At 29.4% G+C, this 20,402-nt stretch overlaps 1 protein-coding gene across 6 annotated transcripts in view; it reads right to left on the reverse strand.

Moving 5' to 3' along the window:
* The window catches only part of LOC118198236 (uncharacterized), an 82,510-nt gene that overhangs the window by 61,347 nt on the left and 761 nt on the right, over window positions 1-20,402 (reverse strand). For all 6 annotated transcript variants that reach the window (XR_004759731.2, XM_035369901.2, XM_035369870.2 and 3 more), the window contains exons 2-7: window positions 17,710-17,821; window positions 15,003-15,162; window positions 5,576-5,626; window positions 5,220-5,483; window positions 3,596-3,661; window positions 1,496-1,600 (exon numbers count right to left, since the gene is read on the reverse strand). Coding sequence is in view for 5 of the 6 variants with exons in the window: in XM_035369901.2 (XP_035225792.1) it covers window positions 1,496-1,600; window positions 3,596-3,661; window positions 5,220-5,483; window positions 5,576-5,626; window positions 15,003-15,162; window positions 17,710-17,821 (758 nt within the window). In the remaining variant the exon portion in view is untranslated. The remainder of the gene's footprint in view (window positions 1-1,495; window positions 1,601-3,595; window positions 3,662-5,219; window positions 5,484-5,575; window positions 5,627-15,002; window positions 15,163-17,709; window positions 17,822-20,402) is intronic.

Below are 20,402 nucleotides of genomic sequence, written 5' to 3' on the forward strand. Positions count from 1 at the left end.
ACTGGACAGATAATAGACAACCTTGTAAAAAATTAAAAAAAAAAAAAAAAGCAGAGGAAAGAATTTAAAAAGTAAAAAATTTAGAATGCTGCAAACTTTTAATTATGTGTTTTTTGACACAAACTCTTATCACATAAGTATTACATACATAGCTCACTATGAAATGCATGGCCAAGGTAGCTGGCTACATGTGAGAAATAAATTTGGATACTTCCTTATAAGCCTCTGTTATTCAAAAGTGCCAAAAGTCCTCTTGATGACAGATTACACCAAACAGGTTATCCTATTCAAAGCTCTTTTTGTGAACAAGTGGACTATAAGCAATCACTGATAAGACTACTAGCAGTTTGGTGATACATTGCAAAGAGCTTTGAGGAGAATTGCTATTTTAGTCAGTCCATTGAAAAGAGTTTATAAACTCTTTATATAACAGAAGATATAATAATAAAGAAGTACCTAACTGTTTTAAGAGAAAAAATAGAATATATTTTAACATGTCATTTTCTTTAATACAAAATTAAAACTCATAAGAAAAATAACATTGGATTAACCTTCAAATAACATTGAATTCTATTGATCAGATGTTAACCTTATTGAGCAATGACCCGATAGTAGCAACAAGCTGAATACTGCCTACTATTACACATTAGCATCACATACAGTTTTTTCTGTCTTACCAGAAAATCATTAATACTATGATTCCATCAATTAACCTTTTGAGGACAGGTCTTTGGTAGCAGTAAAAGCTACCAAAGGACGGGGAATCTTGAACCAAATGCTTCCCCCTTTAAGAAATTACCTCCTATTTGCAACAAAGATTCTTATGTGTAGTTTAATGGATTCTCAGAGAGGTGCATCTATGTCCCAAAAGGAAGACCTTTGAAAGAGATAAGTGGTTAAAACCCCAGGGACTTCAAATTTGACATTTCACCCCACTTTTCAGCCTGGAAAATGAGGGACATGGCCCCGAAAGTGGACATCCTCATCTTTTCAAAGAGAGGACTCTATGGCCACTATAATGGCCATCCCGTCTTCAAAAGGTTAAGATTAGACAAAACTGCACCTAAAATGAGATTGCATTTTTCAGTCCTGCCTAAAGTTGCTGTTCTAATTCTTCATTAGTGTACTAGAATGCCCATCTCTTTGAACTGCTCTGAAATGCTCCCAGAACTAAAAGTGATAATGTTACCAAATTATTTTCTCTTGCTTTACACCAATGAAAAATATTTTGAACTTTATTGCCCATATATAATCATATGTGCATAAAAATTTATATATAACACCATACATAATGTAAATTTATATATAACACATAAATTTATATAATATAAAAATTTATATATAACACTATGCATAACAATTTTAATAGTACTAAGCAATTAAAAGTGTGTTAAGAATTTCATTTGATATCTCAGTTGTGTCATTTATAACAACAAAATTAAGAATGATTAATGAATTTAGACTTCAATTATGCGCTGCATTATTTTATAGTTACCTCAGGAGACTCATCAGCTGAATATATGGGAGATAACTGTGATCCATCTCCAAGATCATATGGGTCTAGGCCATGAGGATCTTTTTCTTCTTCATAATCTGTTTCCTAAAAATTATAAATTTTATTTTTAAAAAGTGATATAACTTAAGCAAAATAAGAACTAGTTTTTAATAAATAGTTTTAAGCTTCATTGCACTTATTAACTTGATTAAATAAAAATGTGGAATAAAAATTTTGTATATGTGGTTGAAGAATATAAATGTCATTTATTAATCCTCTGTGTGCCACAATTGCTTTCATAAGTGATCAAATTACGTTTCTCATCTCTTACATTCTGCATTACATATATTAGCTGTTTAAAATAGTCAGCTTTCATATTTTCTTTAATGATTATACACCATCTTAATGAATAGAATAGTATGAAAATGAAGATTAAAATAAGTAATTATACAAATCTAGCATTTAATCTTGTTTAAATATAGGTCTCCATGAGCAGATTTAAAAAGTCATGCCACTTAGAAGGTCAGTAAATTCATCTAATAACCATCCAGTCAACAAAACCATTTCTCTAATATTAAGTTTTATACAATAAAAAAGAACAAATAATGAAGCATCTTCAAAAATTATTTAAAAAAAAATACACTGGAATGAAATTGAGAGTGAACTTTCCTGAAATTTCATACATTATACTTTTCATACAATAAATTTTATTTAACGTTTCTTTTGATACCTTGTCAGTCTCAGACAAATTCTTTCTTAATATGCTTCTCTGGATTTTAAATGATTTTAAAAACAAGTATAAATCGCATAGACTAAAAAGAAAAGCAATTTTTAAACAGCTTAAAAGCACTGGCGCACCAGTGGCCGAGTGGTAAAGTTACTGAACACTGGTAGTTCGGTCCGAGGTTTGAATCCCGCGAACGGGTTGGCTGCATGGGCATTTTCGTGGTTTTTCCCATGTGTGATATGTATGCAAGTCAGTTTCTCTTAGAAAGTCCTCCATGAAGGCATCCCTTCCCTTAGGCAGATAGCCCTAGTGTGCTTTGCTATAATTAAATGAACCAAACCTTAAAAGCACTCAAAATAATCACTTAAATTTAAATCAGACATACTGAGAATTATTCAATAAAGCAAAGCCCAGATATTTCTGATAGTGTATAGAAATAACTGATTCTACAACATAAAAACAGATTTACATCTATCAAGAAAGCAAGATTATTTGTTGAAGAAATTAACATTCCTTTCTACATCATTTTAGTTCTGTGTACGATTATTATTGAAAATTTAATTCTCATGTATTAAGTTCTAGTTCTAATTTGCATTTATATAATCACTAAATACATGTTATGCTAAATTGCTTTGATATTCTGTCTCTGTTGTTCTGCTTCATAGATAAGAAATATATACATATTTATAAGATGTATGATTAAAGTAAATTATAACTTAAGCAATTTTAAAATTCTGAAATTTAAAATTTTAAATTATTATGATTAGCTAAAACATGATTGTGAAACAAGTTTGTTAATAGCCTTTGGCTAAGAGTAACAGTAAACTGTAAACATCAAAATCAAATTAATTTGAAAAAGACTTTATTGAATTAAGAAAATGTGTGACTTTTATATCAATCTCTGTCTAAAACGTTATTTACACACTTTGTTTTTCATTATTATTATATATAAAATAAATCATTCCATTAATAATACTTACTTGCTGCCATGCATACAAATTATATGTAAATTTAGTAAAATATACATATTTATTTAGTAACCAACTAAATTATATCAATGAAATAATAATAAATATGATACTAACTGGGGGAATATAATAATAATTAATTAATATATAAATAGAGTTTTAGTGTAACTAAAAAGTATAAAAAAAACTGAACATCTGAATTTGGAAGATAACTGCACTTACACACTAAATAAAAAATAACTGATTTGTAGAAAATTAAAATATTTATATGTGGCAATTGATTAACATAACTATTGCCACACATCACAAAATTCTAAAAATAAAGTCTTACATAATATTAGAAAACAGAAAATTTACATGTTGGGAAACAAAACTCATAACGATACGGATAAAATAAATGAATACCTCATATGAATATTTCGAACCATCATCTGAATTTTCACTTTCATTATAATCTCCATGCATTGAAAACTTCATGAAACAGAACAAAAATAATTTTCATTAGTTTACACTATAAAAATTGAGTTAACTTTTTTTTATCATTATCAAAGTACTAAAACATAAAACATAAAATATTTTATAGAGTCATAAATTCCTTTAAGTCTTTAAATCTTTTTTTTTTTTTTTTTTTTTAGTTCTACCACTAGGAAGTATCCAAACAACAAAAAAATTTACAAATGATGCTACTCTGCTTATACTATGTATAAACATATAGAAAATTGTTTTTTGGTCCATACTTAATTCCGATACATAATTATATCTTCTGGTTGACTCGTATATTGTAATGTTATCTGTGTTATCTTATAGCAGATGCAATTACAAACTACTTTATTCCTAGAGCAAAGGGCTTTTATTTCTAGAACATCAAGTTTGGAAAAAATGCTCTTACCTGCACATCATTGGTATAAAAATAATTCACTGTAAGGTATAAAATACAGACAATAATAGATAAAATATAGATAATAATAACAGACAAATGACATCAGCATGATTTAATAAAGTAAACTGCTGCTAGAAATTTAAAAAAATTTTTAATACAGCTAAGGCTCATTACAACAATATATTTTTTATGATGATTGATTTATTATATGATTATGATATATTTTATTTCTTATGATAAAGTGTTTTCACAAGGAAAAAAAATTATATGATCTGTATACTGTACTTTAATATAAGTCACAGTAAATATGCTTTGGCTTCATGTAAAAATTAATGCATAAGTAACAAATTATAAATATCCTAATATTTAAGACACAATAACACGCCGAATAAATACTAATTCAGAAGTCAAACAACAAAAATCAGCGTTATACCTACAAAATTTTCACAGGACTAGTTTCGATGGTTCGGTAAAACCATCGAAACTAGTCCTGTGAAAATTTTGTAGGTATAACGCTGATTTTTGTTGTTTGACTTCTGAATTAGTATCCTAATATTTTTTTATTTAAAGTTTCAAACACGAATTCCTAAAAGTTTTTAAAGAGTTTTAAAGTTTTTTAAATGAACTTTTAAGGGGAAAAAACTTTCTTTAAATTCAAACAATACATTATTTTAAAGTTTTGTTTTTCAAACATGTAATTTTTTGGATAAAATGTAAAATAAGAATAATCAAGATTGCTTGAACACTAACACAATAAAAATATCAATCAGTCAATTTACAATAATTTGCCTTATTTGTGATACCTTATGCACTGATAAAAAAATAAAAGAAATGCTGTATTATGAAAGACATGAAACCAGTTACTTTCTAATTCAAAAAAACCAAAAAGGACAGAAAAAGATTTAAAATTGTTAAGTCAGCATCCCCCTTCAAGACATATGAATCCCAGTCAACATACTGGCAGTAGCAACACAACTGAATCAAGCACAATAATTGGTAGGGAAGGCATTACATAAAATTATGCAAGATAGTTAGATATAAACAAAAATTACAAGTTATTTTATGATACTGATACAGAACAGTTACCCAAAAATTTTTAAATATGTGAGAAATATTGTACTGAATTATAAAAATTTAATTACAACATACACTTTTGTTTTTTTCCTCTTCTAAAACACTGTCATTGTGAGCAGGCACTTCCTTAGCACGTCTAATATTTTTAGACAGAGCAGATCCCTTAGGCATGAAAGACATACCAGTACCAGACTTCTGTGAGCTAGACACAGGCATTTTTAAGTTGTTCAATCGTACAGGTGCTAACTGAGTACCACGCCTATTTTCAAAGTGTCCCAATTCAATTTTTTTGCTCCTTGAGGAAGCATTTTCATTCTGGCTGGACTTAAAAGAGGATGGCTAAAAAGAATAATTAATGTAATACACTTTGAAAAATAGCTTATACCATAAGGTTTGGTTTGCAAATATTTTTAAAAAATATGAAAACTCACTGTATTTTTCCCACTTGATGACAGAGGAGGAGCATCAGCAAGAGAGGATAACTAGAAAGAAAAGTAATAAAGTCATTATATACAGTATATGCACGTATAAGTTATTTTTAATGTGTTAAAGAAAAATTATAAATCAAATCTGATACAAGAAAACAATATATACCAATCTTTTAATTTAATTTATTTAGGATTTGAATCAATAGTTCTCAACAAGTGTGTTGCAATACATTTTGCTACGTGCCCCCCATAACTTCTGAAACATTGTGATACTTCTGGTAAAATTAAAATAAATAATAATAATAATTAAATAATTTTATTCAATATTAATTACAAAAAAGTAGCAGAAAAATATTTTAGATGCTTATTTAATAGAAGGTTTCTTGGATTACGGCAAAAAAATTTTAAATATGAATGAGCAATTTGAATTTATAATTCCTTACTTGAAAGTTCAATTTATACTGAAACTGAAGTCAAACCTGCACACATTTTCTGTTTAATTGAGACAACTGCCCTAGATAGTGCAATAGTTAGCAGGAAATGACTGTTTAGAATGCCATTATGTTTGACTTTGAACTCCAATAAAAAGTAAATCATTTGTTACCAACAATTGTGAGCATATACTGTCTTTGCAATACATGAGCTTTTATAAAATGTTGAGATGAAAGCCCTCTCAACACAATGGTCATATCATGAGAGGGAATGAGACCTTCAGAATCCAAGCTACTGTTCTCACTTACAACTGGGGTAGAGTTCAAGCATATCCAACTTGTGGATGCTGCTTTAATTAAAAAAACTGATTATTTAAGAGAAGTCTCTCCCATTCTTGTTTTTACATTCATTAATGAACAAAAAAACATAGCTTACAAAATAACGCATAGAACATGTGCCAGTCAAGCTAACAATCAACCACAAAATACATCAGAACAAAAACAAAATGGCATTATGATTGCAAGCCTGCAAGAAAAATAAAACTTATTGCTGAAAGTAAACTGTGCAAGTGCAAACCTGATTCTTCTGCAGTATGTTACTTATGATATACCACAGGAATTCATTACAAAGGACAGCATGTCATGAAAAATAAGGATGAGAACCACTGATTTAAAACATCATGCATATTCTAGAATATTAAAAGACTGGACAGAAATTGAAAATAATATATAAATGAGTGTTACATATATATGCATATATTTAACTTTTTTAATATAGAACTCTTTCGCCATTTCTTAAATAAAATGAGAAATAAATGGCCTTGGATTCATACACAATACCCTATAAAATTTTCATAACAAATCTTACAAAATTACAAAGAAATTACCTGAAATATGGTTTACATTATTACAATAATTTTTATAACACCATAATGCCCTAAGCTGTAATTATACAAAATTAATATTTAATATAATTGAATTTATCATTCAGTGTATACGAATTCTTTTGCAGATAACACAAAGATCATGTTCGTACTGAGAAAATCCAACATAAAATAATTGTCTACTGAGAAAACAAATGAGTCTATAACATAAAAAAACTTATAGATTGCTTTAAAATATTAAATTACAAGGAAAAAATTATCTTCCTGATATGAATAATATGCATAATGATGACATAATGATATCATTGGATAATAATTGACATAATGATATCATTGGATAATATCTTTATGTCATCATAATAATAAAAGATTATTTTATCAAAAATGCATTAATTGAAACCATCATTCATTGCTTTTTATAAGCTAAAATTACCAATTAATCTCAACATTATATTTTGTTATGAATTTTGTACATAGATAGATGATTTTAGTGAAATTGCTGTATTTTGCTGTGTAATGTAACATGAAAAATCTAGAGATAAGCTATGCTGAAAAAGCAAGAATACAGGGGCAAGTCTAACATTGGGTAAATGGGTATCTCGGTAATTTGACAAAAAGTCAACGGTTTTGCCCATTAATTTTTGTCACCACATTTGGTGAGAAATCCCCAAACTTGGTGATATTTTGGTCCAGTCCCTGTATCACCACAATAGGTATTGTAATTGAATAAATGTAACTGATCACTATATTGGTTGTAATCATAATTCGCCCCTCATATTGTTTTCCAGTAATTTTGAGAAGTACTAAAAATATCTTAATGTGAGGTAAAAACTATATTATTTTCAATTTTTAAAAAATTTTTGAAAAATACGGCTTTGTCAATATAGAAAATTTGTATAACTCATAAAAGTACATGCATATGAAAAGAAAATATACCTGTGGTAATGGTGCTTTAGAAAATCGCCCAGAAGATTGAGATCCATCATGGATCGTGTTCAGTGACTTCTTTAAATGGTTGGATGAAAGCAAACAATTTTCAAACTTTATAAATTAGAATATTAGATAGGCATACATATACTTAATTCTATCGGATATTGCTTCAAGATATAACATATGGAATTACACAAAATGTAGTGCAATAATTGACTTCATTTAAAAAATAATGAAAAAAGTTTGCCACACCTATATGAAAATTTCTTCATCTCCTATTCCATTTGTAAAGCTCAGAGCAATTACATTAAAAATAGTATATAAATTATCAAAAAAAATAATATTTAAAAATTTCATTTTTATAGCATATTTTTTATATATATATATATATTTATACAGGATGATTATAATTAAAGTTGCGATTTTAAAACGCTCTAACTTTAAAACTACCGGTCATAATGACTTGATATTTTACCAGAACAATTGTGAGGCAATGGTATTTTGTTTCGCGAAGGAAAAAATAGTTCTAAAATGTGCTGATAGATGGGGCTATCAGTTGTAAGGCTTAAACGGATTTGTTAAACACAAGAATATTGTTAGCCGAAAGAAAACGTTAGACTCCAGCAGTTTACAACAGGCGAAAAGACATCTTAACAGAGGACAGTTTAAAAAATACATGTGTACAGCGAAAACAACAATAGTAACAAGAGGAAAAAGAGGAGCTTCATGAAACAAACACCTTACAGATGATTAATGCACAAGTTATTTAATATGGCCTCCGCCTTGTTCCGCTACAAGTTGGAAGTGCAAAATGGCACGTTCCACAACAGTTCGGAGAATATGTGTGCTGACACTATGAATGCTTTGTGTTATCCTTGCCTTCAAGTTGTGCAGATTCTTGATCCACCCACTGTAAACAACATTCCTCGATCCCCGAAGCCAAAAATCATATGAGTTGGGGTAACATATCATTGGGGGAGCATGGCAGCCACCCTGTTGGAAAATGGCGGCTCGGGTGCTTCACACAAGTACAAACATCTGGAGGAGTTCCATCTTGCATGAATATTATGCGATCCATACACTGATGTTGCTGAATTGCTGGAAGGACATGGTTACGCAAAAGTGCTTCATATTGCTTGACAGTAATGCAGTTAATGGGACCCGCGGGTGTGATCTCGAAGAAGAACGGACCAATGACAAATGCTGCCATATTCTGCACCACACAGGAACCTTCTAGACTGAAGAGGTAATGGCTGTAGTGGGAACAGATTCTCGATCATTGATATCCCGCAATTTTGCACATTTACAGAACTTTGCAAATGGAAATGGGCTTCATAGGATGTACTCTGTGCCAGACCACAGGATGTTCCCTGGCGATCCATTGTCCACTTCCCTCCGAGCAAGAAATTGTTGTGCAAATTATTCACGTGTTTTCAGGTCAGCAAGTGGCAACTGCTGCACATGAGTTATCTTGCACAAATAACAGTGTAAGATGTTCCGTAGGACATTATGCCCCAAGCTGATAGGCATATCCAATATTTGTTCCAGTTTCCCATGCACTGTTGATTCCTGCCTCACTGTTCTTCTGTCCTTGTAACATTGTGGCCACATCTTCCACTGCCGCCACCAAAACTGTTTTTCATCCTGTACCTTGTTTCATGTTAAACGAACTGGTCTCTTTGAATTTTCATCATTTTCTGCAGGCCATAAGTGGTCATGGAGCCAGATTTTATGCCTTTTAATGTCCAAAACTTCCTGATAGCTGTTAACACAGAGTCACTGGTCTGATCGAAAAGCTTAACGAGCAGAGCGCGATCCTTGTTTGCCAGTCACGATGAAGCATTACAAATTCCGCTATTGTTCTGGAATTTTATCACAGCTATGTCTGCGGTGCACATGTCAAGTCTTAGAAATGTGCATACCTCCACAAGAGCAATGTGAACCCTGACAACGCCATCTATCGGCACATTTTGGAGCTATTTTTTTCTTCACAAACAAAATTCCATTGCCTCACTAATAGTTAGAGTGTTTTGAAAATCTCAACTTTAATTATAATCACCCTGTACATATATTAATTATAATACAGTCAAAAGTCTTTAATCCGGACTTGTCGGGACTTCGGCGATTCCGGATTATAGATCATCAGTTTAAATCTGGTAAGATGGCATGCAGAAATTATAAAATTAAAAATATGAAACCGTAATTTATAAAATAATGAGCAATTATGATCTAAAGGGTATCAAAATTTACAGAAAAAGAAGCTTAATATTTATTTGTTTACTTTATTAAACATTTCTTTCAACGCGCGCAAGCGTAAAGCATACATTACACATAGCCAAAATTAGAAAATTGCAACCAGAAAACTATTTGATTTGTATTCGTGATATTTATAATGATGAGGAATTTGATTTAAATCATATCAAAGATGGAGTACATCGAGATGAAATACTACATTTAGTAAGGAATTATAAGCCTAATAAAATAAAAACATCTGCCCTGAAGATAACGATAGTGCTGACAGATCAACTTCCAGTTCATTGCGCACCGCAATGTTCCCCCCTCCCCCGCGCAGAGCAGCGTGAAATTGATAAACAGATTTCGGAACGGTTAGATAAACAAAGGATATGCCTTTATCCATTTTTTGTAGCAATGCCACTTTTTGTTTGATGGACATCGAAACATACTTTCGTTTTGTAGATCCTTTGGGAGCTCCAGCATCGGAAATTCTATTTGACATAATCGAAAGTTTAAGCTTACTTTTATAAAATTGCTCTTACAGTCTGCAAAAAATAATAAGCCGGATCCAATTCGAAAATTAAGGAACAACGCAATCATCAACATTAACTGAAATAGATAATTAGATAATTTTAGCTTATACCGTCCGTTATACATTAAACGTGCACGCGAAAACGTATTCTGCGATTGCGCAGATGCATATGCACAGTCGTAAAGGTCTTGCGTGCACGCGTAAACGCCTATGCGCATGTGTCAACACGGCGTATGCACAGAAAGTTTTTAGCTTTGAGGTCCGGATTATAGATCATTCCGATTATGGGTGTCTGAATTAACGACTTTTGACTGTATCAGTTAAAATTAAACTCACTTGAATAATGGAATGATATTTCCTAAAGATGCAAATATCATTTCTGTATCAGTACACCATTAATAAAAATAAAACATTCATCACATATCAAGTAGAATACTGAACAATTTCTTGAAAATGAAATACATACTTTAACAGTTATAACAACTTGGAAAGAATTATTTTATTTATTATTTAATTATTTTTATATACCACTTTTATTTTTTATAAGGACATTTACATATTTTAACATCAACAGAAAAGGAACTTCATGCAGACAATTTGATTAAAAACTGTGATAAATATTTTAAAATAAAAGAAAGGACAATCATAATCTAGCTAGTCAAATTAAATAATCAAATCTATCTAATTTGGTTTAATTGAAATTCCTTTAATCATATATTGGCTGAAATTAGACTTAAACTGGGCAGAATGCATATGATTTATTATATTATTTTGAGTTTGGGGGAGGAAAAGGTGCAAATAAAACAGTGCAACTTAAAAAATATGCAAATTTTTGAATGTAGCACTATATATAATAATCATGTAATTGCTTATCGATATAATTTCAGAAAACTTTAAAAGGTTTAGTGCCAAAGAAAATTGCAAAAACGTGCATCACTAGTGCAGAAAGAGTGCTTAGTTTCAATTCACAAACCTTCAAATCAGAAATTCCTCCCTGATTTTTTTTGTAGCGAGCATACATCTCCAATGATTGACTACAAAATACACACAATATTTTGAATATGAATTTTTACTATATATCTTTGCTTAGTGAGGAAATGAAATAAATGACTTTAATTTTAAAATAAATCCTATTTTTAGACCGATATTTATCAGACACATAAAAATGACAGAACGCAAAACTTTTTCTTTTAATTATGCAATACTGTTCTTTATATGAAGTGGTAAAGTACAATAGAAATTACACAAATGCAACTGAAACTGCACCCAAGAATAATTGGCTTATCATGAAACAATAAAATATGAGACTTCCTGGTTATTACTGCTCCTATTACTTACATAGTCACCCATTATGTAATGTTATCACCAAGTTTTATTTTTAAAAAAATTAAGAACATACACAACAAACATGTTTACATCTCAAATACTCAGTTTGTGACTGCCATAATCCCACAAATGTTTTTAATATGTCATCAAAAACATTTCACATCTCAAAGACTTCAACCATGCAACACTTAAATTTAAGTTTTAAACATATTATCTCTCTTGTTAATGTGTCTGAGCAACAGGCCTACTCAGAGCTCTTCACATGATGGGTAGAGTATAAATGACTATGGTTAGCACTACCAGCTTTCACAAATTAGTGACATAATATTAGCACTGTTTAAATAATAGTAATTGTAATAATATGAAAAAAAAAAATATTCCTAAAACTGTAATACTTAAAACTATGATGTCAATAACATAATAATAAATACAGATTGGCTCCATATGTTTTTAGCATTTTATCCAAATGTTTAACAGTTGTGCAACATCTTATTAATAGTTCCAACTCATAACAAAATGAAACTGAATTTTACTGCGGGAAATAACTATACATTAATAATTCTAAATATTAATTTCTAGAGTTGCTGAAAAATGTAAAAAATATTTTTTTTATATTTCATTAAATATTTAATATAACTTAATTGGTTATGGAGGAGAGCAATTTTCTGAATTTATAAGTATGCAAGTTTATTCTAGATGCATCCTAATTTCAAATATTTCTATTTCTTTTAATTTTATGTTTTCTAGCATAAAATTTATATCAACTATTAGCCAAATTTTATACAGTCAAATATTAATTAATATGATAGTACTTTTCAACATACCCCTCCCCTGAAAAAAATTACTTTTGACAAGGAAAGATGCAATTTTGAAGTTAAAAGAATTAAATTTTTATCAGTGAATAAAAGCAAGTAAATACATTTCAGTTTTATCCCAGTACTAGAAGGCTGAATGTACATATATAATACACAATTTTCAATTGGGAGGGGAGAATTATGGCAATGCATATAAGGATATCCACCAAAGGTGGACTATCAAAGGTAATTATATGCCTACCTTTATGGTACCTTTATAGACCACCAAAGGTGGTTATATGCCTACCTTTGGATTGGTATCCAAGGTAGGCATATCTTAGTGGACGACTTTTTGAGGAAAACTTGCTCATATCCACATTACTTATGATGAAATGAGCTGCTGGTGACAACCAATTGTCATCCATTTATGCACACAGTTTCAAATAGCCTTTGTTTAGAAAACCCTAAACAGTTTTGTTTAACAAACACAGTATTCAAACTCGGCACATTATGGTGAACCTTACACACATGATGAAATAATATGCTGATGATTATCAATTTTTTAAAGTATAGTAAAAGTTTATTTAACCAAACTTTTAAAAAAATAAAGAAGTAAATGGCATAATCAATACAGAAATTCTAACACTAAGTTCTTTAAGTGGCTGAACTAGTAAACTCTTTAACCAGACATTTCTAACTGATTTAAAACAAACTTTTTTTTCCCATTTTCTCATTATTAAAAGCAGATAAATATTTATAATATAAACAATTCTTAATAAAAAATCATAGACTGTAAAATTTCTGACACTGAGTTGATCTCTAAATACCTATACATATATTGATGGATTATGTCATTTAAAATTTGTATGATGCTGAAAGATTCTATGAATAAACTACTAAAAAATACAAATATCTAAACTTTTAATAAATTAATTTTAAAAAATTATGCAAATGAAATTTGCATAAATACTGGAATATTAAGCAATTCTTTCGTCTTTATAAGTAAATTTTCCTCAAAAAAATTCAACATACCTTTTATTTGCACTCTAGTCACAATCATAACTTTTTGCTATGTGATGCTACATAAAAGCAGTTTAAAAAAGGAAACTTCCTTCTTGCAATATACTCTTAAAGGACTTTTTTTCACAAATAAACAGATTAGGGCATAATTTCATACTAAAAAAATTAGACTCAGTATATGGTTGAATTTACATTTCATGTGGAGTTAACTATAATATTTAGAAAATTAATCTAATTAAAATTTTCATTCAAACACAACTGTTTATGGTCTTATTTTGTTAAGAAATATTATATTTTTCTGATTATCTGCAACTCCATGAAACATATTCATGAAGCAAAGCACTATATCATCAAAACAGGCAACCTATGATGTTGCTAAAATGTATTCACATAACAACTCAGGTATTTGAATGATTAGATTTCAACCTCCAAAGCTGATGATTATTTTTCTGATTACTACTTTGTTTTTGCAATAAGTACATTATTTTTTCAACTTATAAAGAATCATAACTCAGCTGTGGAGTTTGCCAGCCGAGGAAAAAGAAAGTGTTGCATTTCTTCGTAAATATGGCATTTTGTCCAACAGTAGAAAATTTGCATTCCATTAAGTTACACTTCTTTATCAAATTTCATCGACTGGAATTTGTATGTGATGCTGAATTTATGCAATGCTTTGATTTTTTTTTTTTTTTTTTTTTTTTTTTTTTTTTTTTTAGAACAACAGATCATTGTGTACATAGAAGTACAACAGCATGTGCAATGCCAAATTAATGAAATTCTCTGATTTTTTTATTTAAATGAAAACAGGTTACTGTGTACATGGGAAGCAGAACAGAATTAAAATATTACAAAAAGATTTCTTGAGAAACATAAGTGTTTCATTACGAATGTTTCTTGCATTCTTGTTATTAAATTTAATTCATTGTACTTTTATGGAATTCTTAATGCACTGCCATTTTCAAAACAGCTGCTGCCTTTCAAATATTAGCTTGACCAAAATTTAGTCGCCAACTCATTAGCAACTTTTCACCAGTAGTGTAGATGGTCAGAAAGTACCAAAATATTTAATAATTTTAACTTATATCTATCATTACTCATTACAGTGTTAATTATGCATATAATTTTTAGAAAAATTACAATTATAGCATTGTAACTGTAAGGAACTTGAATAATAACAGCATTCCATGCAAAAATGCAAAACAAAATTATTATTTCCTCCAACCATTTAAAAAAAGCCACTGTATAAATTTACAGATGCATTATTAAATTACTACTTACCTTAGACTCAAATCCACAGTCTGAAGATGAAGACAGTAGACTTTTGCTTCGTGTTCTTTCTTCAGACACTAAGGCAGAGTATTCTTTATCTAAAGGATGAAGCCAAGATGTTTCACCAGTATTTTTGTTATAGTAGAAGATTCTATCTTTATCATCAGATCTGTAATATTTAAAAATATAAAATAAAACTCATTTAAAAATTGTAAATACACCACTGCTTACTACATGTGAACACACCTATATTGTATATTTGAATATAAAGCAAAATATTCAGAATCACAAGAAAAAGCCAAAACATGATGTGCAGATAATCAGATTATACTGATATAATAAACACAAATTTCATACTGGTCACATTTCTAAATTTCACACATTAAATCTTCATAACTGTTCTTCATAACATTCTGACACTGTTCCACAGATTGCATTATTTTTTATCGTGTACTATTTTTATTACTAATTTATGCCTCATGATCTATATACGTTGCAAATATTTCAACTTTCAGATGCCCAATAAATCAATCACCACTAAGTTGTTAAGTGAAGGCATACTTTTTGCATTTAAAACAGTACATACAAATAAAGAATACAAACATATACTATCTATATATACACGTATATCATGACTGCAATACTCTCAACACACACATCTGATTGGTATCATTAGATCAGATTACATTTTACACTACTCTTAACAGTATCTCGTACTGCACTGCTACTGTCTTGATGGAAAGGCACACACACATCAAAATCACTATATCATCACAAAGGTTTTGTGATACTAGGCTCAATAATATTATATATATTATGTATGTATAAGTATTAAATTTTTAGATATTATTACTGTATTATTTTTATTTTCCTATACAACAAAATAATACACAATTATAATAACATATTTAAGAGTTATTGTCATTTAAAGCCAAAGTTTTGAATAAAATCATAGAAGGTTTTCGAAAACAAAAAAAGAGAGAACATAAACATACATTTGGAAAACCTCTCGTTAAATGCACATCATTAAAATAGTATGACACATTTTTTTACATTTAAAACATTACATAGAGATAAATAACTTAAATATATAATATTAATATACAAGCAAATTTGCATAATTCTCTTCTCATTTTACCCAAAACAGCAGCATATTTTAAATTACTTTAACAATATTCACAGAGAAATAAAAATAGTAACTATAGTTTGACAGTTGAGGTATTTTGCAGCTGATATAAATTTTAACATACCATTTATAACACCAGAAGATTTGATCAAAAATTTTATTATTATATTTAATACAGTACAAGTCGTAATCTGGGCATCCATTATCTGAAATGATCTATAATCCGGACCTCAAAGCCACAAACTTTTTTTTTTGTATGCTTTACGCATGCACTGCATTGTGTTGGCAGGCATTGCGCTGCATTGCATTGGGAGGATGTGTCTCCAGATACATTTAAAATGCTTGGCATAATTTATGGCCAGCTACCATATTTCATAGTGAGGACGATGAAGATGGTAGCTGCAAATTTGAAGGTTTTCGGACATAGCTAACTAAAGGTGAAATTTTCTAGTTATTGGATTTTGTAAAGAAATGTGGAGAAGCGGTAATAAATGAAGATGATATAACAGAAATTTTTCATTGTGACAACAATGGCCCAATCATTAATCAATTAATGGATGGCAAAATCTGTAGTATGGTTCTAAATCCAGAAAATATCACTTCCGATAGTGGAGAAAGTGACAGAGAGGTTATTGAAAATGAAAAAATTTCAATTGACAAGTTAGTCGGTATTCTCGACACAGCAATTACAGGACTTGAACAGTGGAACTTTGTAACTGAGCAAGAAATTATGTCTGTTTATAGAATTAAAGAGGAAGTATTAGCCCAAAAAACGAAGCAACTTAAACAACTTACATTAAAAGAAATGTTTAATATAGTAAACAAATAAATATTAAGCTTTTCTTTTTTTTTTCTTTTTTTTTTCTTTTTTTTTTTTTTTTTGTTTTTGTTGTAAATTTTGATACCCTTTAGATCATAATTGCTCTTCATTTCATAAATTATGGTTTCATATTTTTAATTGTATAATTTTTGCATGCCATCTTACCATATTTAAATTGATGATTTATAATCCGGAAAAACCCCTAATCCGGAATCGCCAAAGTCCCAACGAGTCCGGATTGTGGACTTTGTACTGCATTATGCAGTTATAGGGGAAAAAATCAAGAATGTCACAGTAGACCAAAAATGCTTATGTGTGAAAAGGCAACAATTTAAATTTCCATAAAGATAAATACACATTATGTTACATTATAATGTTACAACAGAAAGATACATAAAACAATAAAACCTGTATGTCAATCTATTATACAAGTAAAACTACACATTAAATCTCGAACTGAAAATTAATTTAAAAAAAAATAAACTGTAGAAGTACAATCATTTTAAAATAAGAATGCAATGCAATTTTGCAGACCGTTCTAAATTAGCAAAGTTTAACTTCTCTAATATACAGTAAGTAGTGATGGATTTATTGTCTAATTTGGAATTTGGCTAATAAAGATTTCAAAACATCACTATAAGCTTTGATTAGATAGAAGCAAACATAAATGTTTTCTGCTTAATTAATCATGTAGTTTACAAGTTTGCAGAAATAAAGATTTCATCTATAAATTACTGCACTTTAAAAAAAAAAAAAAAAAAAAAACCTACAGAATCAACCAAGGCTCAGGAACTTTCGCAGCAAGACCTTCTTCAGCAATCCACATCAAATGCTTTTCATTTTCCACATCTATTCCAATCTGTTTAGCATACTCTAATATATCTGTAATGAAATATTAAAAAATACAATCAAAATTTTAAATCAAATCCTTAAATACCTTTTGTAAAATTTAATACTGTATTTACCAAACCATTACAGGGTACTAAAAGGAGAAGGAATGCCAAATTTAGAAAGAGTTGGGAAAGTTAAGTTATAAATAGGTACTTCCGGAAAATCCCATTCATCATTTTTGCCTATTAAAGAAAAGACACGAAACTACACGATTTTTCGCCAAAAATTGAAACACCTTCTTCAAACATGCTGGGTTTGGTGTAACATTGATTACATGTGTTAATTATTATTCTTGAGTAGACTCCTTTTTTCCCCTCTATCACAAATTTTTGCAAAAAAAAAAAAAAAAAAAAAAAAGATTAGAATTTGGGAGCTGCCCACAACAGAAGAACATGCTGTTGAATAGCGAAAAAGTGTATTTCACGTGACATATTTTCACACGAAAATTAAAACCTAGCAAAAATAATTGCTTTTACAGTATGTCTAATTAATAATAAATAATGGAAATTTTTAATGAAAAATTAAATATAAATGAGAATATAATACATTTGAAAGAAAAATAAGAATATAACTTTTTTTCTTGTATTTAGTAAATGGGTTTTTTTGGTTTGGCGCAATTGGTGCCATCTCTTGTGTTCGACGGGATTTTCCGTAAATACCAAATAAATAACAAATATCTACATTTGATTTTTTATCTTCCGAATAAACAAAAAATAAACATTACAAATAAAAACAAAATAAAACTAATTACTTGCACAAAAATTCTGCGGTCTCTTTATATAATCTGTTTGGTCTGTAGTAATATATCTATAATGTTATTATAATACTTTTTTAGTAATATTAAATAGAAATGGTCAAATGGGACAAAAACTATGATGCAATGTTTTTCATATAGCTTTTTGATGCTCCATACAAATTAAAATTTACATTATTTAACCCTAATATAAATAATTTAAATAGATTTCTGAAGTCACTATACTTTTTTATATACAACTAAGGTTCGAGTAGATTGGAGGGTACCCCATGTATTATGAAGTTGTTGTTTCATTTATCGCCAAGTTGTTGTTTCATTTATGGTAACCTGAGTAGCTGAATGTTTGTAAATATACTTTTACCTAGAATTGGGAGCTTCTTTGATTTTTAAGTGAAAATATATCGATGTGTACAAAGTCAAGGAAGTGCGCAATGGCAAGTTTGTGCAATTCTGTGATTTTTTTAAAGTAAAAATAAGTCACATGTGCATGGATAAAGGGAGTGTGCAATGCCTAGTTTGTGCTATTCTGTGAAGTTTTTTGAAGTAGGTCAATGTATACATGGATACCAAGTTTGTGCAATTCTCTGACTTGTTACTTTGTCTTTGTGTAACGACAATTTTTGGTGCTAAAATTGCCGCTACACAATGCCAAAATAACAAGTCAAAGAATTGCACAAACTCGGTATTCATGTACCGCCAAAAATTGCCAATTTTCGCCAAGAGGTACCCGTAAATATACTTTTACCACAACTAAGCATCCTCCAATTTTTTTATTATGAGATTCAATAGTGGATTACAAAAGTGTTTTTCCACCCGGTAAAAGGCAACATTTACTTACATATGCATGAATTGATACGGCCATTGATGACGGGTCCTACATAGTTAATGTAGCATAGCTCATTAAAAATAACACTGAAATCATCAAGCATCACCAACCATCAACACTGGGATTAAAATGGAATCATCAATATTTTTCACACTCCAGTTTCACTAACGCATTGTGAAATGGTTTTATCCCTGAAAATGCAGTATAAAACTGGCTGTATGCAAATGAAGTTTATGTCAAGAATTTCCTGCATTTTTTGCTATCTGTTCTTGAAAATGGTTTACAAATCCTTGTGTACATAATTTTTCAAAAATATAATTCTTTTCTGGAACAGAATTCGAAAAATTTGTTAATAATGTAAATATTATTTAGGAAGTACAGCTTCATAGAATGCTAATTTTCATAACCTCTATTGTTAGGTAAAACACCATATTTTTGAAGGAAGCTAGTGCTTTCTAACCCAATCCCATTATGATTTATAAAAGATAAAAAAAAAGCCCTCAGGAGAAAACTCTAATTAGCAAAATAATGATTAAGTATAATGTGTGTAAATCTATGTTGCACACTCACATGTGTGTATCCACATATACTTGGATTGGCTGCTGCTATATGTATGCTTGAAAAATATGCCAAAATCACAGCAATTTTACAATTGCTGAAACCTATAGTACAGTTAATCAGAAAATGTCAAATCATTTTTAGAGGGTATAAACTTACAGAAAAATAAATTTTTGAAGCTTTCATCAATGATGTCTTAATTAATGAAATTTCTAGCAAACTAAATTTACATATTTGAAGTAAAAATAATGACTATGGCATATACAATGAATATATTTAAGAAACTGAAAAAATAAAACATAATGAAATAATGTTATGAATAATAGTGCTTTTAATACATAATGCACCGAATGTCATATATACACATACTATCAACTTGTATTTTAATGTATTACTACAAATATATGCTCAAAAAATCAAAGAAAATGCTTCTC

The sequence above is a fragment of the Stegodyphus dumicola genome, chromosome 1 (assembly GCF_044657685.1).
Source record: "Stegodyphus dumicola isolate Sdum_Otavi_A_Nest chromosome 1, ASM4465768v1".
Lineage (NCBI taxonomy): Eukaryota > Metazoa > Arthropoda > Arachnida > Araneae > Eresidae > Stegodyphus > Stegodyphus dumicola.